The sequence below is a fragment of the Leiobunum rupestre genome, chromosome 8, assembly GCF_980474605.1.
Source record: "Leiobunum rupestre chromosome 8, qqLeiRupe1.1.hap1, whole genome shotgun sequence".
Taxonomy (NCBI): domain Eukaryota; kingdom Metazoa; phylum Arthropoda; class Arachnida; order Opiliones; family Sclerosomatidae; genus Leiobunum; species Leiobunum rupestre.
In genome coordinates, this window is record NC_143391.1 from 53,504,465 (window position 1) to 53,528,097 (window position 23,633).

At 33.9% G+C, this 23,633-nt stretch overlaps 1 protein-coding gene across 1 annotated transcript; it reads left to right on the top strand.

The window, feature by feature from the left end:
• The first annotated feature begins 4,010 nt into the window (after positions 1-4,010).
• On the top strand, positions 4,011-5,063 carry LOC149933701 (uncharacterized). The gene has a single exon (XM_090157388.1). It carries the CDS (start codon positions 4,011-4,013, stop codon positions 5,061-5,063), a length of 1,053 nt encoding a protein of 350 aa, XP_090013514.1.
• Positions 5,064-23,633: the final 18,570 nt, after the last annotated feature.

Here is a 23,633-nt window from a genome sequence, read left to right on the forward strand (position 1 = left end):
ACAATATAAAGAAAAGCTGAGAAACGTTTGCCCTTGGGCATACGTAATTATCTCAAAAAGACTAAAAGGCCACAGCAAGTTAAATATAAATCTATAACACCAGTTCCCTATATTAACAATATAATTCAAAATTTGAAGGCCAATAAAAACACCCGTGAATAAATATTGTTAAATATAATTGGAAATAAAAATATCAAATTCAAATTTCCGACTGAATTTGGGAGTGGAAAGAGTGACCCCAAAGAAATTCACTCTGGGAAGAGAGTACTTTACGATAATAGTGAATTTTCTCTCTCTCACTCTAGAGTGAGAGCGAAAATATTTTATTTCTTTCTAGAGTGAGAGTCAAAATATTTTATTTCTTTCATTCTCACTCTCTTACGCTAGCTCTAATTCGGGGAGTGACGGTAAAGCGGAAAATTCACTATTAGAATAAGAGTTAATTTTCAAAGAGTGGAGTAAAAAATTTGGAGGACGGCAGCACTCGCGAAATATCACTCGGAGTTTTGCCCAGGTCTGGTCTAAACTGCGTTTGATTTTCAGTCACTACGCCTTTGAGATGGTTCACTAATATTTCGAACTATTATCCTTGGGGTTGCATCGGCTTAGTTTTCCGTAAAGCTTCCTGATAAATGTCCAAGCAAGCCTTTTATTTTTTGTTAAAAGCTGTTTTACATTTTCTTCTTATTATTGGAAAGTATTTAGCTACACTCAGCTCAAGTATCGGAAAATCAAGTTCACGTTTTCAAGTGTGCTTTTGGAGAAGTACACCTTAATATTGCAAAGAGTAGTATTTTTTAAAATTTTCGTGTAATTATAACCAAGAATTCGTAATTTACCTTGGTTCCAATAGCTGTTTTCGAACGAAAATATGCAATTTCACATTAACATTCATAACGGCCTGCAGTAAGCAGTAAATGAATATAATTGTTTACGTTTTAGGATAAATGAGTACAGTCGTTTTGACTATGAACAGCAGCTATGCCTTCTTTAAAGCAATCGGCAGTTCTAGTGTAGTAAATTTATGGTGCGATAGATGTCGTTGTCACAAGCACGTAAAACCTAGTTAAATAAGTCCGATTTTGTATGATAACTAAATATTTGCAGCAGAGCATGCGGCATCGTTTCAATGTCCTAATCAAATCATAATCTATCTTATTTAACGCATTCGTCGTCTTGTAATCAAGGTTAGGGTCAAATTTATTTCCGTAATTTAACATAAATTATTAAAATATGAAAAAGTGTACACATACATTATACTTATCAACATCAATTGTAATAAATTATAACGAGAAATTTTATTGACCTGCGGTCGTGGGCGACTCGCATATGTTATGCCTCTCTTGTCTTTCTCCGGCGTTTTTTGCTAGGTCTTTCTCTGGTTTTGGTTTCGTTAGAATTCCACCTTTCCTCCATGTGTCCTTAAGCGGTTTTTATTCCCTTAGTCTAGTTCTTTAAAAATTTATTCTGCTAATATCTACCTTTGTTATTTACTAGATTACGATGCAAGGGTATATAAATACTCTAATGTATGTGACCCTTCCGCGGAGCACCTTTTAGTAACCGCTGGTCTACAACACCAGTAACTAGTCGTTTGTCAGAGAAGACAATTGTCTCTTTCTCATCTGACACTCACCGGACAAGTCGTGGTCGCCAAAAACCACCGCCCTCAAAATTTAAAGACTAGATATAGTGATATTTTAGTTATTTTACTTTCTTTGGTTTGTAAAGGGGATTTTTTGTATCAAGATGGCAATACCTCCCGTAGAAATAGACTTTATACATAAACTTGTTCGTTTACTCGCCCCCCCCAATAATGTTATGTCATTTGTTTGACTAGAGTCTTTATTAATTATATAAAGTCTTGAAATCATGAAGTACCAGTCGTGACTTTATTTAATAATTAGATTTTAACCATGGTAAAAAACATGAGTCTTTAATAGTTATAAATTTAAGCATACAGAAACACTGCCTAACGATGCTTTCTAATCAAAGTTGTTTATCGGTATCGTTAGGATCATGCTAGCTATTGCGCAGAGTAGATGTAAAAGCTAAGTTGCCTCAGGGGTATCATTTGCGCAAAATTGCTCAGTTTTTAAAAGTATACTTAATCTTATTAATATCACATTTAGCACACTTAAAAATAGAATAATATTTTTTATCGTTTAAGAGAAATTCTTCAAGCTTAACATTTTGCAGAAGTTGATATTACTGAGAGCAAAAATACCGTTAGACGTTTCGTTCACAAATTTTTGGAGGATATAATACATGTTGACGTTTCAATGAAAAATATTCCATTAATAATCTTATAGCTCATTGCTACGTGTTATATGCATCCGCAATTTTAAAATTTACAACGTCAGCTCCAGCGTATTAAGGTCCGCGCACATTCCCCGGCAGTCCGGGTTCTTGCGTATTTTCGTGTCCAGGCCTTGGCGTGGTGAAAAAAGTCCGCCGACGCGATAATATTATTTCGTTTACCTCTTGATGTATTTTTTAAAACTGGCAGCATAGAGCCGTGTATAACCTAAATTTAGGAAACGGAAAATCTCGATGATACTGTTTAGTATGAACCGTTTCCTGTCCTCGGTTCATTTAAATACTTTGTTGTTGTGGGGAAAAAAGACGAAGTGCTTCGAGGAAATGTGCACCAGCCACCCTTACTCCGGTTCCAGACTATCATAACGAGAGGTGGGAAAAACAGATAAATTAACTGCCAAAATATTGATTAACCATAAAAGTTGTGGTTAACTGTTTATTTATAGATATTATCCACGGATAGAAAGAGATTTAACATGCAAACAATTATTTTATTTTTCGGATAATCGTCGGTTGTGGATAAAAAAAGATAAAGTGATTAATTCTTATCCAAATGCCGACCTCTAATCATAAAATAATGCTCTCAGTCTGCTCCTGCAAGCTCACGAAACACTGAGCGCCGCGACATCTACAGGTATACCAGTGCAACTTTAAAAAAATTTCAAATAATATGTTAGTATCAAACTAAAATTAAATACCTTTAGGCCCATCCGACCCTTGCCCCCCTCTAGAAGTGAGCTCTTAAAGGCACACTATCAAGTTACGTGGCCCCGAAACCAGCTTCTTTTAAAGGAAAATATGTTTGCAAAAAGCTAGTTCCAGGTGTAAATAATTTAAAAATATTTCACAACTGTAGAGGGAAAATAACCTCAGGTATTTGGTGTGGAACACCAACGTTTGCAGCTCTGGCCGCTCTTGCCTTTGGCTTTAAAAATGTTTGGCGCCACTGTACAAGGATATTTGAAAAATTTAAAGGGTCTTCCATAAAGATTGCTTTGCAGGTTATATTCCTTTTCACTGAATCTATCAAATTGGTATTTGCCATACCGAATTCTATTTGACTAGTCCGACCTTACAAGTGGTCCCTAAGCTAGCTGATTTGGTATCCGAATTTCGTTAATTTTTTTCAATAGATAGGTTGTTACTAATAATCGTTTTTATAGACATTTCTATAGAACAGTTTTATAGATTGTAAGTAGATTAATTTTGAAAAAGGTCTTTAAAATAGTCTATAAGAACTTATCGAAATAATGGGGAATAAGGTTCTGAAAATCATTGTTAACGATATCCAAGAATCTAAGTACTTTTCTCTTGGTGTTGATTCGACACCTGACGCATCACACATTGACCAACTGACTGTTGTTCTTAGATATGTTGGATTGTCAGATGGTGAAGTGGTAGAACGTTTTCTCACATTTATCCCCATAACCAGCCACACTGGAAAAGCGCTTGCCGAAACTGTTTTAGCTTTCTTACACAAATGCGGCATTGACATTAAAAACTTGAGAGGGCAGTCTTACGACAATGCAGCAAACATGTCAGGGTGCTAGAATGGTCTTCAACCGCGTATTGTCAAGGTAAATAAACTCGCACACTACATTCCTTGCGCGGCTCACTCGCTTAATTTGGTTGGTGTATGTGCTGTAGAAAGCTGTGTTGGCGCAATCTCATTCTTCGGGTTTGTACAAGCAATGTTCAACTTCTTTTCGGCATCCTTCCACCGTTGGGCGGTTATGCTCGAATATCTTGAGGACAAAAATGGCGAACGTCAGCAAGGCACTGCACTAATTCTAAAAAGATCCACTGACACAAGGTGGTGTGCAAGGGCCGATGCAACCAAGGCCTTATCTAAAGGATACACCAGCTTTGAAAAAGCTTTGCGTGTCATTGCCGAAGATGTAAATCAGAAGACAGACACAATTCACGGGGCCAAATGTCTGTTAAATGACCTGCCAAAGAAGGAAAATGCCTTAATGGCAGGCTTCTGGGCTGTAATCCTAGAACGAATAAACGGGGTCAGCAAATCCCTACAACTGGAAACAACAGAACTTCAAACGGCCATTGATCTTCTGAAATCATTGGTCAATTTTTTAACATCACAAAGGGAAATGTTTGATGAATACGAGAGGAAGGTAAATGAGTTGATCGATGTAAAATACACTGATGAAAGCAAGCGTGCGCGCACAAGAAAAAGACATTACGAGGATGGTGACGCGGAGGAGGTTGTACTTCGAGGAAGAGAAAAGTTCAGGATTGAAACCTACCTACCTATATTGGATAAGTTATGTGCACAGCTTACTCGTCGTATCCAATCATATAAAGAAGTTTATTCTTTATTTGGATTCCTCGTTGAGTTCCCTACGAAGACAGATACCATAGTTAAAGAAGCTGCTCAAAGATTTAGAGATACTTATCCTGAGGATATCGAGTTGGAGTTCGCAGAAGAAATGGTTAATTTTAAGTATTTTGTATCTCAATTAGATGATTTCAAAGCTGACGAAAATATACTAGCACCACGATCATACAAACTCATTTCTCAAAGTATGTTAAAATCCACTTTCCCAAATGTTATGACAGCGTTAAGAATTTATAGGTGTCTCATGATCACAAACTTTACTGGTGAACGAACCTTTTCAAAGCTAAAACTTCTGAAAAATTGTCATCGATCTTCAATGACGCAAGAACGACTTAACTCACTTGCCATTATGGCAACTGAATACGACGTCTTACAAAAGGTAGACTAGAAGATACCACTTATGGGAAAGTTAATATCTGAAATAGTGATGTTTTGTAAAAATTACTGAATTTATTTTACTAAAATTTAGAAATACTATTTATTAAAGTTTAAATTTTTCTCTTTAATATTAAAGTATGTTAATTGGTTAATTGGATTAATTGCTTTAATAATTGTTCATGTTTTTATTAAAATTGTCCCTATAGAAAATCGAAAAGGAATAGAATTAAGGTGAGAGTGGTCGACAGTTGCCCCAAGATTATGATAGCCTAGGGGCCCCCTTAGGGCTTAATCCGGCACTGGGGGGGGGGGAAATATGGGTCTTTGGCGTGAACTTGGAGTCAGTTTAAGCAAAACATGGTTTCCTAACCCTTCGTTACCTGATTAAGTAGGGTATTGCTTAGCTGATTCCCCCCATGCTTTAAAGCTTGTAAGAAACTGGTTCTTAGATACAGGATTTCTTTTAAATTACACCAAAGTTCGTAAAGAACCAGTATTATGTCTTTTTGACCAAGACCAAGGGGAACTGAAGTTGTGCCATAAAATAACGAAGCTTCATTTAGAGTGTGTAAAAACTTAGTTTACATGTCTCTAAACCGTTATTTCATTTTAAAAAGCTAGTACTGTTTTGCATTTCAACCTTTTTCTTTTCGTCATCCGTCTTACGTTATCCTAAAAGTATTGACGTCATTCAGGACTTTGTCGGGTCGCTATCCGCTCGTTTAAAATACGACATATTTCGAGATTTTCTCGGGGAATCTGATATTTTTGTACGTGTTGGATAAGGTAGAACTGATGGCGAATTACATTTAACGGCAAGATATTACTAAACTTTTAAAAAGTGTTGAAACCGAAAATTGGGGGTTTTCTTACAGCGAACTCAATTCGCTAGATGCTAGGTACGCTGACACTGGATACGATGTCCGTAGGTGGGGTTAATATATGCACCCAGGAGGATGGAAAACTCTTTCGTGTAGGATCGATTCATCTCTCAGTCGCTCTCCCTTGTGTAATTCGCACCACAAGAGACTATACTAGGTACTGTCCTCTGGGTCGAGTTATAGATGGCACAGACTAATTAGCAATAATGGGGCTAGGGTGGGGCCACGCGCCCCCAGCGATCGAGCGAAGTGAGTGCGTGGCACCGCGAGGCTCCAATACTTTGATTACGAGTCCAGTTTTCCTTTCAATTTACACGTACAAAAATTCCGAAATATGTCATATTTTCCGTGGTAAAAATTGCTGGCAAGTAACAATTATTAAAAATAAAATAAATAAGAACAACGAAATTATTGCGCAAGTAAAAATTTTGTTAATCAAAGCCGACTAGTTTCGGCACAATGTTGTGCCGAAACTAGTCGGCTTTTATTATTAAAAGATATACTTGCGCAATAATTTCGTTGTTCTTATTTATTTTATTTTAAGGTTTATATATGCACCCATGATGATTATAAGAATGGGGGTGGTGGGTGCCGGTCCGGCCCCCAGTGCTCGAACAAAGTGAGTGCACGGCGCCGTCAGGCGCCAATGTATACACCCTTTTTAGAAACGTTTACTGGGTGCCGCCATTATCGTACAGGCAACCGACGAGCAAATGCTCTACCGCAGAAATTTCATCCCCCCAAAACAGGTTTTTTCATCACCCTCCCCGTAGACTGTAATGTAATGGCGATCGATTTGGGAGGCGCGTATAAAAGTATATAATCTTCTGGCAATTTTTAATTAACTTTTTAAATAATGCTTTGCGGGGAATAATTTTGGCACCATTGGAATCTCCTTAAAAAGTAATTTTAGGGTGGTCGAGAAAGGGGAGCAAAGGGAGTGGTGGGGCTATTTTTCCATTTTAATAGGTTTTTGATAAGAAGATCTATTTAGTCCGAGTTTGGCGTTTTAATTTTATCCTCGAAGACCTATTGGTTCGAGTATTTCGTAAGTTCTATCATTACTTTAAATTTGTGAAGGTATAGCTTTTTTGTCCCCTTTAACTATGGATGTTTCTACCTTTTCGTTTATTTTAACTTCAATAGAGTCCATCGGTGGTTTTTCTTCCTATTACCTGCTTTCCCGTGAAGTAAAGGGTCGAATGCAGGACTGCAAAATAGTTATGTTAAGCACTTGGTTTTTCATTTCGAATATAGTCGTTTAATAGTAGTCTATTAAAGGGAAATCGGTTTTGTTTTTTTTTAAATATTAAGTTAAATGTTAAGTTAATCAACTTTTGTCAATGAATATAATTTTAATAAAACTTGTACATGATATATTTATACAAAACGGAAATTGTCTAAATGAAGTATAGATTTTAATGTGGTCATAATTAAATTTTCATTCAAACAAAATACTAAAATTTCTTTGAAATATATAAATTAGTTTACTATATAATATATTCATATACTAAAATTAAAAATGAAATAAATTAAACAAAGCTATTTTTAAGTAAACATTTATTCCATCAAAACCAATTAAAAATCACCTTTAAATTTGCTAGAAAATATATTCTAAACATTCTTTAACTTCATGTAAATTTTCAAATAATAATTAAAACAAACTTTCTGTTATTTCGGTTTTTCAGGAAATAGGGGTGGCACAACCGATTGGCACTAGTCACATTGATATCCCCCACTTAGTTTTTGGGTTTATTTTGATAACTAAGGTGGCGCAAAGGAAATGGGTGGTGACGCATGAGAACGCAATCGACTATTGGTACTAACGGGTTTATAGGTTGAAGTGGTGGGGCTGGTCGCTAACCTGCCCCCCCCCCATTGTTTCTCCAGTTTTTGGTCTAAACTATAGCGGTGGTGTATTTGAAAGTGATGGCGCATGACAGCCCATGACTAGCGCAATCGTATCCAATCATTAGTTTTTGTCTAGTAGGGTTGTGTGGGGGGCAACGTAATAGACCCCTGGATATCTAAAATAACGTTTAGGGTGAATTTAATCGCTGGCACGTGCGCACACACGGACACACAATCACATACAATCACTAGTTAATAAAAGGATTCTTGCAACGATTTTCCCCTTCGGCGTTAGAAAATGAAGGCGTCAATTATGCAGCACGGTCACAGTTTTTCTTTACATCGCTTGTTTAGATTACAACGTTATTAATATTCCTCATAGCAAGGTCTGGGTAGAGAACTACCTAACAGATCTCCGTGATCCCGAAGCAACTAATGGCCTATTTGACCACTTATGGTAGTGAACCACGTGATATATCAATTTCAAAATGCCACACCAATATTGCAAAGATGTATGAAAACCATTACCCTAAGATGCTTCGTTTAATTGTAGTAGGAAGTTGAAAATAGCGAAAAAATTTCATTTTCCTCGACTTGCAGACCGCTCTAGAGGAAAATGTACTAACCCGATGCCAATGAAATGCTACGACAAAATGCAATAGTTATTTCTATGAAGTAACCTGGCTTTCTGGTTTCAATGTTGCTCTTGATGACAAAATTAGCAAATAAGTAGATTAGTCCATTATGAAAATGGATTTAAAAGCTAAGCCCTAAACAAATTTGAAGAAATTTAAAAACTTACAAATAGCTTTTATGCTATTATATTTCTAAGTTTTAATAAATTTTCGTGGTGAGACTTATGCGTTTCTTCAATAACTCAATGACGATAAGATACTTAGGCTAATGAAAAACGTACATTCAAATTCGATTGGTAGTTTTTCCTCTAGAGTGGTCTGCCAAAGAAGAAGATGACGCTATTATGAGTGGTTCAGGAGTTAACAATATAAAACAAGTTCGGTCAGATTCTCCGACCTTGCTATGGAGACCATCGTCCCCTTTGATAAGCTCACGAGAAAACTTAATTTAGAAAATTTTAGTTCAGGCCGATATTTTCAACAGGGTGTCTTCATTTGATCAGCTCAGGCATTTTTCTCAAAAACTTTATTTTCTAGAAATGTGAAATTTTCAGTATGTACTCTCTCGGTGGAGATCGTTCTTAATGCCACCGTCCGCTGCTATACAAATCCGTACGCGATGATGCATATTCTGGAAAGAACCACGGACCATATCTGGAGTAACGAGTTGGAACGCTGCAATGATTCTTTGGCGCAAGTCGTCTTCGTTAGTGACTGGCGTCTTATTAACTTCCTCCTGGACGAATCCCCACGGGTAAAAGTCGAGCGGTGTCAAAGCTGGGGACCTAGGAGGCCATCGCACTGGACCATTCTTCCCAATCCAACGCTCAGGCAACTCGGTGTTGGGGTATTGCACGACATGTCGTTCCTGGTGCAAGAACCAAAGGCGTGGCAGGTTTAGAGTTCTTAAATTACGCGGTAAGTTACCGTGTTGCGGTAAATTACCGTAATTTTTTTTTAAAAAGGTTTTTTCAATTAAAACAAGGAATAAAAAGAAGAAACCGTTTGGTTTTTTTTACAATTAAAACAAGGAATAAAAAGAAGAAACAATTGTTTTTTTTTAAAAAAAAAAAGGTTTTTTTTACAATTAAAACAAGGAATAAAAAGAAGAAACCGTTTGTTTTAAAAAAAAAGTTTTTTTACAATTAAAACAAGGAATAAAAAGAAGAAACCGTTTGTTTTTTTTTTAAATGTTTTTCTTACAATTAAAACAAGGAATAAAAAGAAGAAACCTTTTTTTTAAAATGTTTTTTTACAATTAAAACAAGGAATAAAAAGAAACCATTTGTTTTTTTTTAAAGGTTTTTTTTACAATTAAAACAAGGAATAAAAAGAAGAAACCGTTTGTTTTTTTTAAAAAAAGGTTTTTTTTACAATTAAAACAAGGAATAAAAAGAAGAAACCTTTTTTTTAAAAAGGTTTTTTTACAATTAAAACAAGGAATAAAAAGAAGAATCCGTTTGTTTTTTTAAAAAGGTTTTTTTACAATTAAAACAAGGAATAAAAAGAAGAAACCGTTTGTTTTTTTAAAAAAAGTTTTTTTTACAATTAAAACAAGGAATAAAAAGAAGAAACCGTTTGTTTTTTTAAAAAGGTTTTTTTTTTACAATTAAAACAAGCAATAAAAAGAAGAAACCGTTTATTTAAAAAAAAAGGTTTTTTACAATTAAAACAAGGAATAAAAAGAAGAAACCGTTTGTTTATTTTTAAAAAAAGGTTTTTTTTTACAATTAAAACAAGGAATAAAAAGAAGAAACCGTTTGTTTTTTTAAAGGTTTTTTTACAATTAAAACAAGGAATAAAAAGAAGAAACAGTTTGTTTTTAAAAAAAAGGTTTTTTTACAATTAAAACAAGGAATAAAAAGAAGAAACCGTTTGTTTTTTTAAAAAAGGTTTTTTTTACAATTAAAACAAGGAATAAAAAGAAGAAACCGTTTGTTTTTTTTTTTTAAATAGGTTTTTTAATAATTAAAACAAGGAATAAAAAGAAGAAACCGTTTGTTGCTCAAAATATTTCTGAATAACTAGGTCTACTTTCTTTTTTTTACCCATATTTACCAAATAAACGTATTTAAATGATATGAAATTATAGAAAGAATACTATATTCTTTCACTGGACTACTTCGAAGTAACGCTAAACCAACGCAGATGCTCGGAATAACCAAGTGAAAATAAAACTAACATTTTAGCAGACGAGAGATGAATCACGAATGTGATTTTTTTTAAAACAGGGCTAGACATAAGTATTCTTCCTATTAAACGTATCAAACTATTCTAACACGGCCTTCGACTCCTTAGAAATTCGCAACCAAAACGAATCTAGGTGGCGCAGCAGTGCCTAGCTCTTCGAGTTAGTGCGTTACGCCTATGACCTAGTGTTTGCTGGAGTTAAATTACATTATTAAACGATGCAAAAATACACTAAAACGCGAATAACGTTAGGTTTTGTGTTTTGTAATCTTGTGCCACGTATTTTAGGTACATTTTAGCCCGAAAGATTGAGTAAATTACCCTGGTAATTACCATTTTCGTAATTTACCTGTGAAAATTGTAAATTACTGTTATCAGGGTAATTTACCGCGTAAATTACCAGGGTAAATTACCGATTCGTATCTATAGTTGTGATGTCGGGTAAATACCCAGTGAGTAGGGTATTTTTAAATAGGTATTTACCCGGGTATTTACCCCATGCACGGGTAAATACCCAAAACTAGGGTTTTTATGATTAGGGCGTTAGTTAGTATCGGGTCGAGTGGAACTATCTGTTATCCTCCTTGTCTACATCTTTTGCTTGGTTTGGACTTATTAGGTAGGGCAATTTGGGCAAACTACATTTTAAAAAGCAGTTTTATATTAGTCAATTTTATTTCTAGCCTGGGAGTTATTCAAAGATAAAAATAAAGGTGTTGCTTTCATATATATTGCTGTAAGGAATACAAACATTCTAATGTCAACAAAATTACAAAGTATATCAGGAAATGTTTTAATGGCCCACATGAAATGAACAAAATCCTTAATTGCTCATGTTACTGTTAGTGTTAAGCCTGGTAATAAAATAACCATGATGAGGAGTCTGAGGAGAGCCAGGGGCAGCAGAGACTGAACTTTCAAGTGATCATCCAGATAATGAATAAATAATATTTAATAGTTATCTCATATGTAATGTTACTATGTAAAATTTGCAAAAAAAGTAAAAAAACAATAATTAATATTTAATATGAGAATAACTTGATGTGTTTGTGGGTTTTCAATTACCGTATTCTTAATTGAATAAATTAAAAATATTTAACAAAGAAATTAAAGGTGTTTATAAACACCTGGGTATTTATGTATTTTGGGTATTTACCCGGGTAAGTACCCAAGGTATTTACCCTGCGTTATAAATACCCGGGTATTTTACATCACTTTCTCTAGGCAGGTTGACTAACAATAGCGGCGCCAGCAATAGGCCGGGGTAGGCCTGGGCCTACTTGAAATTTTGGTAGGGGCCTCCAAAGGTCGTCTTAAGGGGCCTCAAAAATTTAATATATGGGCCTCCAAATTATTTAATATAAAAAAATTCTGTAATTTGTTTGCGAAATAATTTATTTATTTATTTATTAATTTTTGAATATTCAACGCGGGTGATTGGCTTAACGACACTGCTGTTTTTATTCCTTTCAAAGGTACGAGTAACTTTTCTTTGACAGTAGTTTATTTTTTAGTTTTAATTTACAAATTAATGGTTCTTAAACTTATTTAACTTACAAGGAGACGACCCGAGGTGTTACACACCGATTTTGTTCAAACTCGGGGGATTGGTAGACCTTCATGTAACTTGAAAAATCCTAAAGGGAATTTATTCAATGGGCAACGGTTTTGCCATGGCAACGAAAAATGTTTTTGACAACATAAATTGGAAATTTTCCGATTGAAAATAACATGGGAATTGGACCGATTCCAAGGGTCCCCCTGTGAAAAATTGAAAAAAATTTAAAATACCAAATTTATAAAAAAAATTGTAAAAAATTGACGAAAAAAATCAAAATTGATCACATTTTGATCAATTTGAACCAAATGAGTGAAAATGAACCGATATGGCTTAAATAGGAAAAATTTCCATTTTATGTTGTCAAAAACATTTTTCGTTGCCATGGCAAAACCGTTGCCCATTGAATAAATTCCCTTTAGGATTTTTCAAGTTACATGAAGGTCTACCAATCCCTCGAGTTTGAACGAAATCGGTGTGTAACACCTCGGGTCGTCTCCTTGTTAGTGTACCTACGTACATTCATTTTCGTAAAGTTGTAAGTTCTGATGTATGGGATGTACATGCGAAGTACCGAAGGAATGAATGTAAATTGATAGACTGGAATTCAGTGGTAGAAATAAGTAAATAACCACACATTTGTTAAGTGTTATCGGTACACAAAAAAGGATCTACACACACTCAGGTTTTAGTAATGTTTAAATTCATAATTAACTCTAATTGTTCGTCGCGTACCCATTTTACCCAAACATTTCACCACTTGTTTCAAAAAAATTAAATAATCCACGTGGAGGGATTTGAAAATATTGTGGTGGGGGGGGGGGCCTCCATAATTTTGGTGGGGCCTCCAAATTGTTGGCCTACCTCCCCAAAAATCCTGGCGCCACTACTGTTGACTGAAGGGACATCTTCCAATGCTTCTGCTACTTTTTTTTCGTAGAAACGCCAACTAGCTCATCCCCATTAAGCCGATTCGGAAGAAAAAATGGCCCAATGACGCGATCTCCTAGTAGACCTGCCCTGACGTCTGAACCGAATTGTACTTGATTAAGATGTGGAAATCCCCAGTGCGGATTTACATAGCTCCACATATGGTTATTCTGGCGGTTAAATGGGCAGTCCCTTCCAAAGGAACACTCGTCAACCGCCGGGATCAAACGGAGGAAATCTTCGTTGGCATCCGCCATGGTACTAGACCAGTTACCGAAATCCAACCTAAGGTGCTGATCACAATCGTGAAGTGCTTGGTGGAGCGTGGCACGAAGTGGGTGAAATGAATGGTGGTTAAGGACACTCCAGACATAATATTTTGACAAGTCCAAATCGGAGCTTGCCATTCTTATACTTGCTCGAGGGTAAGCGACAAAGTAGGCGATGACTCTGTCATCCATATTAGTGTTATGACGTCCAGGTCCACGGAATCTGGGATTCATATTGCCGTCTCGTTCGAAGTCAGCAACAGCTCGGAGAATAGTGTGGTGATTTGGTTGACTGTCAGGATATAACATTTGAAACAACCGACTTCTTAAACGTGCGTTTCGATGACCATCACCGTAGTATAACTCAACCATCCTGGACCGCTGTTCACGAGTATAACGATTCATACTCCCTTACAAAAACTTTCTTAAGACCTCTTAAGAAAACCGTATGGAGATTTAGGGGTCTAAGGAACCTTAATCAAAGGAAAATATTCTAAAGAAATCTTTAATATATTCTTAAGTAAGTTTAAATAATTATAAATTCAATTATTTGAATTTTTAAAGAGAATATTCACATACATTTTCTGAAAGAATCCTTCAGAAACTATACAGATAAATCCTCTAAAATATTTAAGGAAAAATACCCAGTATGGTATTCTAAGATATTCTTAAGATATTTTTAAGACGCACCCCCTAAGTTTTTGGAGGGAATATGGTCGTGAGAGTTTCTTAAGCAATTCTTCAGCTTCCTTAAACAGCAATTCTTTTATGTTTTTAAGGTAACAATGAACCAACTATTTTATTAAGAGTGTCTTAAGAATTGGTTTGGAGGCATACCTTAAGGTTTTCTAAGGAATATGGTTATAGTTTTCGTAAACGATACTACAGAACGTTTACGGAATGACTTGGGAGAAATTCCTTGAGATTTTCAGATAAATGTGTGAAATAATTTCTTTGGTGATTGTTAGTATTTCCCAAAGAATTACTTTATGCGAAAGTTAATAACAATTAATATACGGCAGAAATATAGTATTGATGAATTTTACTTTTATTTTTAAAAATTATTCTATAATAACAAACAATTTTACTGTACACAAATATTCTGGTAAGTGACCGTTTATTATATCAATTAAGAGTGGCGTTGCTATCGTTTTAAGGACTTTAAAAGCCGAGCTCGCTTCGAAAAACATTTAATTGGGAACCAACTTTTAACAAGGATGTTTGAAAGTAGCGCTCCCTCAGTAAGGGAGGGGAGGATATATATATATATATATATATATATATATATATATATATATATATATATATATATATATATATAGCTTAGAGAATGTTAAATGAAAGTGTATGGAATTTGTATGGCTTTTCTTTGGGATGTCTAAAGAGGATATTTGGAAAATATATATAACTTGTTAACGATAATTTAAGGAATTTTTTTAATATTTCTAACGAAAAACTTAAGAGCCCTCCGTAGAGATTTTTAAGGAAAATCTTGGGAATCATTTAAGAAAATTTGAGGGAAGATTACAATACAATGTTAAGTAAATTCTTTGGAAATTCTTTATGAAAAAGGGCCAAATTTCTTAAGAAGGTTCTAAGACTTCCTTTAAGAAATTCCTATTAATTTTATTTACAATTTTTCTCAAGAGGTTTTAAGACAGTTTTTGTAAGGGCTTTTTTACCGGACAACGTAAAGATTATGTTTTTCAAACAAAGCGGTGGCACTTAAAGTGAAAAAAAAAGCTTTCGGAAATTCAGTTGGCATAAATTAGACATTTTGTAGACCCTAAAACCTACTTTTTATTGTTTAATAAAAAACAACAACTTTTTGTTCACAGAAAAACAACGTGTGCGGGGTCCTACTGTAATTCCTTATAAAATTGCACTTTGATTGGGCTCAAAACATGTTCATTTTCACAGACAATCATCACAATAACCTGAGGCGTAAAAACATTTGGGTAGTACCAACTTGTTATTTTTCATGACCTATTATTTCAGTGACAAAATGTACGATTTTGACCATACTAACTCCATTAAAGGTTTTCGAGTATGCTCTACAAGGTACTCATTGAAACTTTTCGTCTACCACCTAGCGTTCAAAACCTAAAAATTCTAAAACCATTAAATATTTCAAGATTTTTCTTAAATTCACAAATAACAACGATCTCCACCGAGTGAGTACATACTGAAAATTTCACATTTCTAGAAGGTATAGGTTTTGAGAAAAATGCCTCGGCCAGTCAAATGAACGACACCCTGTAAATGTTTATTTAAAAAAATATAATTCAAGAAATTAAATTATCGTCAAATTTAAATTACAGTGTCCATATTTTCAACGTTGACCAAGAGATAAGACCTTCACGAGCCAAAAGGTGCAATATCTGGTGACTTTATCACGGTGTCAGAGTTCGGCACTTGCTCCCCTTCTGCTTGGGATCAAGCTGTGCTGGAGGCGCTGAGACGCAGTGTTCCCGTTGTCCACCTTTTAGTGCCTCCGCGTTAGCTCTGATTCTCTTGTGGTCTTGGTATCTGTCGATGGTGCTACAGACCTTTCTGCATTCCCACGGCTTTTTGTGGTCATCCCTTTCTTGCACCTTTCAGACGGTTGGATGCCTTGCATCGGCAGTGCGGTTCTCTTGTTGCACATAACTTATGAGCAGGGGCGTAAGAACCAGGGGGGTGGCAGGGGCACTGCCCCTCCCTAGAATTTTGCTTGGAGGGGCAAATAATGTTATTGCCCCCTCCAACGTTTTGGTCAGTTGAAATCTTCGAAAGGCTCAAATTCTCATTTTAAATGCATATAAAGCTTAAAGAACCTCAAACGTGTTTAAATTTCAGTGTTTTACATAGAAATAAAATGTACCCATGCATTCGGAGAAGCTACACTCCATTAAAAATTCAAAACCATCCTCCAGACCCCTTTTCGTTTCTATTTGCCCCCTCTAACTTCTAGAACGTTCCAAGGCCCCTGCTTATGAGACTTCCGATAATCCAGGTGAAATTGTACATACAAATTGGACTCTGTTTCTAGTGCGTTCAGTTGCCGCTGATATCGCTGATGTACTAAGCATTCGACTATTTAAAAATAAATTTCGCCAGCATTAATATTAATAATAATCAGCTAGGCTAATACCCAAGGCACCACCTTAGGCATAAGTCGTCAAGCGACTTTTAAACTGTGACTTAAAGTTAATGAGCTGACATGTTAGATTGTAGCCGTTCAAATTAAAAAAGGATAAGAGGTCAGATTTGTTGTTGGATAACAGATTCATATAAATCATATACATTATATTTATTAAATCTAAAATACAATTTTTTATATATTTTGTTTATTTCGGGAATGATCAAATTATATTTCAAGTAAATGACCATAATTATTTAATGGATCGATAATGATATGTTTACACTAAGAAAAAGGTTTCTTCATTTGGTGATTTGGTATAGCGCCAGATAAAGAGAATCAGTCCAAATATTTTTATATACAACAAATAAAATATTAAATATTATATTAAAAAAAATATTATACACACTTTTTCAATGAAGAAAGCGGTGTTAGGCCGAAACTAGAACTCGCGACCTTCTACGGTCTTTGCTTACGTCCTACACTGCCTGATCGCCCTATCTCATATCTGACGCCATCTAAGATAAATAAAACCATTATTTATTTTAGTGCAATGTATCTCAATCTTTATCTTTAATCAAAGCTAATTATTTAACAAAACTTGTAAAAAGAACTGCCCAACAAGAAAGAAAAGTAATTAGTCCATAATAATTATCAGGGGTTGGTAAGTAAGCTATTCTTGGGCCAAAAATGTACATTTACCTACTATTGCTCGTTTAACAATCTACGGTTCACAAATAAAGTTTCGTTCAAGAACGAATCTTAATATATTTCTACATCTGCAGGCTATGAAATTACGAAATAACGAGTAAGATTTCAGTATAAGATGAAACAATTTCTACGAAACATTTCGTGTAAATTTTAATCGAAATCCTTTTAGTTGCGAAATGCTTTTAATAGTTTTGGATCTAGCGCAGATCGAAAAACCTAAGAGCTCTGATAAAGTTAATCTAAATCGCTCGCTCATGGTATAGTAAACCAGGAAAGTGAAACAATTTGAAATCAAAACGCCAATGCGTGAATGGGCTAATTTCTTTAGAAATTCAACATGACCAAGGTTCTCCACATTAAACACGAACATCCCGTTTACTATGCAGTCTGGGGTGTACGCCAAGGTATTCAGAACGCACACTCCGAGTAAAGTAATTGTTATTCGCTCTTCCGCTCTTTGCCTCTTACTAGAAGACAATGAACGCGCTAAACTCTTGTTGCGTGTATCCACCGTCAAAGACCTTCTCTTTAAACTAGCCCTCCATAAACTGATCACGAGTAATATAGTCGAAAATGTTGTTAAAACACAAGGAACAAACGTTATAGCGAATATCGTTAATGGAATAGTTTTGTATCCAAATTTCGTAGTTTTAACGTTATAGAATCGATCCTTTTTAATTTTTACAAATAAGTATTCGAAAGTTACCATTTCAGACCCAAAATAAAATATCACGATTATAATAATCGAAAATAAAAATATAAATGTTAATACGATATTTGCTCTGCGTTGAGAGCATCTTTTTGCCGAAGTCAGTGGCCAGGTGATCGCCATATATCGCCAAATGGAAACGGTTAATGTTAACCAATTCGATATGTTCACTGTATATGGAATAACGCAAGCGAAAATCCGGCGAATCACGGCCCAGTAATAGGTTAAGAGAAATTGGGGGAAATAACTCCATACGATTTCCGGTACGAAGGAAAAAAATACGACAATGTTTACGGATTCTAGAGCCGCTAGTAGGAAGCTTAAGGTTGACTTCATGTGGGGTCTTGTAAAAACGCATATGTTGCAAATGTTCAATGTAGTTCCAAGCACGACCAGTACGCCAAATACGAATGGAGGTACGCCAATTCCAATGATATCCAAATCTTCGTAAATCACCTCGCGATAAGTACCAATGAGATCGAAATCTTCGTAGATAAAAGATTTGTTTGTGGTGTCATTCCAATTTTTAAATATTGAAATATCATGAAATGTAATTTGACCAGTGAAATATGACGACTTATTAACATCAAAACCCCTGAAAATATTCGTTTCTTGTTTTAAAAATATAAGATAGTTTAAAATAGATCACACAAACATAAAGCATCCAAAATTTTAATAACATTTCAAGCTGAATTAATTCATTAATTGTTTTTGTTATTTTGTAGTGCAACATACTTTAAACCGTTTCAAGTATGAAGCTACAGAACTTCAAATATTTATAGCGATAATTTGTTTAACAATATTTAAAAACTGGAGAAGGAAATTAAAAATCTCGTTTCATTAACAATTACCCTAACTAATGATATTTAAGTTTTAGATTGTCATAAATGTTTTTAAGTACCAAAAGGCTATAAGTCACATGCTGACTTGGCCCTCTTGACACAAAATAAAATGTAAGAAATTGAAATAAAATTATTTGATTTGATTTGAATTAAAGTGAAGAAAAAATCATTGTTTTATATATTTCATTAATTTGAGACGTTTCGAGCCATGGCCTTTTTTCAATCCATTTTTTTAAGCTTAAAATAATAGATTTCAAACGTCCCACAGCTTGAAATGTCAACAATTAATAAAATGTAGTATACGATTAGGTTTCATCGAGTTTAATTTCGGTACATATAAACATGTGTTAGCTTAATTGTGTGATACCAATTTTTTAAAATTTACAATTTTAGAGATATTTGAGGTAACTAGAGGTTTCAAAGATAAATAAGATTTTTGAAATATTTCCATCAATTTTATAACCTCTAATTTAGTTCATTAATAGACATAAAATTATCACACGTCATAAACCAAATTATTTTACTTAAATTTACACATAAATAATAGTAGAACGGTACTTACATGATAAAATTTTCAAAGCCAATATCCTGTAAGGATAAGTTTAAGAGTCCCTTATTATTAGTAGCCATCAGTTATTAAAATTTTAATTGGCAGAACTTTCTTTTATTCAAGACTGCTTATCCGAACATCGGCGGAACATTATTCAACGCATTTTTCTGGCATCTTCCCAAGTCTTTCAAGTAGAGAGAAGCGTCTTAAAAATCTCAAGGGCACTGGCTTCTAAAAATATCAAAACCGTCGAGATAAAACCTCGGCAATTACTCTGTACTAATTTCCTTCAAGGGTTTCTGAGTACCATAGATTTAAAACGAATGAATATTGTGGGCAAAATAGGATTTACTATAGGCTAGACCTATTTCTAGAAAGCTCAAAGTTAGGTTATAGAAGAAGCATCTTATTAAAACAGCGAAATGGTTTTGAGTTATTTAAAAAATAAAATAGCTTGATATCATCGAATTATTGATTTTTTGTAATTTTTCTTACCCTTCAGCTTTTGCAGTCGACAAATGTTCATTTCAACTTCTTTACTGATGAAAAAACTCACACATTCATTTTGACATAAACGAATTTGTTACTTTTATACATTGAAAAATCATTTTTCCAATTTTTCTAACGATAATTTAGGGTTTTTGAAATTAAAAGTTAGTACTTCCACTTTGCAGCCCCACGAGCTCAACGGTGTGTTCAACATAACTGCCTTTATTTCCATTGACATTTAAAGGCCTTAGTTACACTAGTATACGACCGCGTTTTTTCTAACGATGCCCCAAGTTCATAAGCAACAACAGATTCACCGAATAATGATAACGTAGTTGGAAGCAGTAGCGCTTTTTCCATCTGGTTCTGATTTGGTACAACATTTTAAACTAATTTCCTAAACCTAAATTTTCATTTAAATGATTATTATAAAATGAAGCTTGACAGTTCCTAAACGGAAGTCCATGAAACATTCAGATCTGATCGAAGAAAGGGTTTTTAAGTGAGTAGCTGTTTATGCGTAGCGTGAAGCCCGTGTTCATTTCCCATAAATCAACTGAATGATTTTTGATTTCTAAATATAGTAATATTAAACGAAATTGGTTTTATGACTTTGTCCTCCGAAAATAGGAAAACTAATGGATTTTCCCATGGCAAAATATTTGTTTTTAAATTTCAGGTTAATTAAAATTTAACTCTTTCGTTATCATTAATCAAAGCGCTTTAAATATTATTTATTTTTACTAGGGAAAGGCAAAATATAGTCCCGCGATTAAGTGGCCATCTACATTCGTGATATCGAACATTAAATGAGAAAAGCACATTAATAAAATTTTAATATTCAATAAATCCAACTAATTTAATTTATTTTAATATTTAATGAAATTAAATTAATTTAATTTAATATTCAATGAAATTAAATTATTTAATTTAATATTTAATGAAATGAAGTTAATTTAATTGCATTTAAAAATTAACGAAATTAACTTAATTTAATTTTCAATGAAATTAACTTAATTTAATTTAATTTAATGTTCAATGAAATGAAATTAATTAAATTTAATTTTTTTAATTAATTGTTCTATGAAATTAACTTAATTTTATTTAATTATTTTAATTTAATGATCAATGAAATCAACTTAATTAAATTTACTTATTTTAATTTAATATTCAATGAAATTTATTAAACTAATATGACAGTAATTTATTTTAATTTTAATTTAATAATAATTTAGTTTTTAATTTTTTATTTAATATTTATTTCAGTATTAAAAAAATTGAGAATATGTGACCACGGGGTATCGATTTATCATATGGGGTATTGACGGGGTATCGACGAGATTTAGATTTTCTATGCGAATAAGGGCGCCGGGTATCAACATCGTAAAGAATGCTTTACGGTTTTTTACATACAATCAACGGGGTATATCAATACCATCGTTGACACAGGAACCCGGTATAAATCATCGATACCCTCGGGCAAGGAGATTTGGACCTGCGAAATCTACAGGTCTGGATTCTTCGTGAGATTTGGGCCATAATGAAAATGATCGAGCAAAGTGCCAAAAAATGTAAAAAAAAGTCGTAGATCCGGCATCAAATTCATCACTTCGCTTTGAAAATCAAACCAATTCGAAAAAAAACCCTCAGCAATGTAATAAAATTTTTTTCATCACCTTATTTGTTTTTGGCGTATTCTAACAAATGTAACAGGCATCAGATCAAGGAACACCATCAGCGCGTTTCCAATTGTGCTGCATCCCACTGGGTAGATTAGACGAAAGTATCCGTATTACATGGCCCACTTACAAAAAAAGGTCTCAAGAAATCTTATGAAAATCTTAGGGAGCTGCAATGGGCATTAGTTTTGCCATGGCAACCGAAAAAGTTTTTGAAAACACAGTATGTATTCAAATTTCAAAACAAAAAAAATTGATCAAAATTGACAAATGAAATGAATTTTATGATATTTTGATGAATTTTGGTCAATTTGATCAATATATGTAAAAATTGATCAATTGTTATTTTCAATGAGAAAATAAACGTACTGGGTTGTCAAAAACATTTTCGGTTGCCATGGCAAAACTAATGCCCATTGCATTTTTTCCCCTGGTGAAATTTCATGTTACCATAAGGTCTACATACCCACCTAGTTTCAACATAATCGGTGATTATCACCTCGGGTAGTCAGTCTCCTCGTTAGTAGTCTATGGGGGTATGAAAGTTTGGAAATATTAACTTCAGAACTCTTTGGAAAGTTACAGGGAAGGTTGGAGAGAATATATTGGGAAAATATTTATTAAGATTTCTGAAGAAAATCAAATCGAAAATTTGAGAGACAATTTTTATGAAATATTGAGAAAATCTGTCTGCGGAAAGCGTAAGAAAAAAGAAGGGAATTTTAGATAAAAATTTGGATTTACTTGGAATAGTAGACTTAAGAACTCTAAGAAAAAAACAAAGTTTTGAAAGAAGTAAAGTTTGAATATATTACGATTTTTCGAAAGCAAGGGCCCAATATTAAACTATTTGAGACATAGGAAAATATTACCTGCGCAAATATTATCAGATCTTGTTATACGAATAAAATATTTTATTGAGTCTAAATATTTAATAAAATATCTCTAAAATTATATCTAAAATTAACATGATTAAAAAATGTCAAATCGAAATAGACTAACAAATGTTTTAACATTCCTTGAAAAAATTCAAAATAATTATCATTGTTCAGTATCAATTCTTTGGGAAATGTTTATGGAACTCTTCGGTAAATGTTTAAGAAATTCTTTGGGACATGTTTAGGGAATTCTTTGGGAAATGTTTATGGAACTCTTTGGTAAATGTTTAAGATATTCTTTGGAACATGTTTAGGGAATTATTTGGGAAATATTTTGGGAATTCTTTGGGATATGTGTAGGGAATTCTTTGGGATATATGTAGTTAATTCTTTGGGATATGTGTAGGGAATTCTTTGGGATATGTTTATGTAATTCTTTTGGGAAATGCTTAGAGAATTCAATGGGAAGTGATTAGGGAATTCTTTGGGAAAGGTTTAGAGAATTCGATGGGAAGTGATTAGGGAATTCTTTGGGAAAGGTTTATAGAATTCTATGGGAAGTGTTTAGGGAATTCTTAGGGACATGTTTAGGGAATTATATGGGAAGTGTTTAGGGAATTTTAAGGAAATGTTTTGAGAATTTAATGGTTTTGTTTGGAATATATGTTTTTAGAAAAACACATTCTTTCAGGTTTCTTAAGAATTAATTTTAAACATTTCTTAACAAAATCTTAACAAAGCTCTTGGGGAGAAAGGCCATTGTTCCCTATATTTCCCAGGGAAATTCCTTAAGCAATTCCAAAGATTACCGATAATTTTTTTAAAGATTTCTTGAGACATTTTTTATATAGGGCGGAAGACGAATTCAAGCAACCGCTTCACTAATCAACCGAGAGGAACTTTGTTTGGAGAAATATGACGTAGTAGTGGCTTAACGATTTAGTGAAACGGGTCTAAACTAAAATTATTTGATTCCGTTTTGGAAAATAATCCAACAGTTGAATTTCACGATGGATTGCTGGACCCTGGTCATTTGAATCCTAATATTAGAAATTTTATAATTCGTGACGATTCACTTTGTGAAATTGCAAACAATTAAGTTGTGACCCATTTGTTCGTTCGAGGTTTGCATCCTAGGAACACATCAGTTCTAATTTTAATGCAAAATCTGTTTTATAGACGAAAAGAAGTTCGTACTCTCAATTTGAATATTTCATTCTGCTAGAGACGTCTCTAGCTTATTAAACATAGATAAACCAAATTATCCAATTAACACCAAACTCGTGA

Coding starts and splice junctions, on each gene's coding strand:
- LOC149933701 (XM_090157388.1), top strand. CDS start 4,011: ATGTTCAACTTCTTTTCGGCATCCTTCCACCGTTGGGCGGTTATGCTC.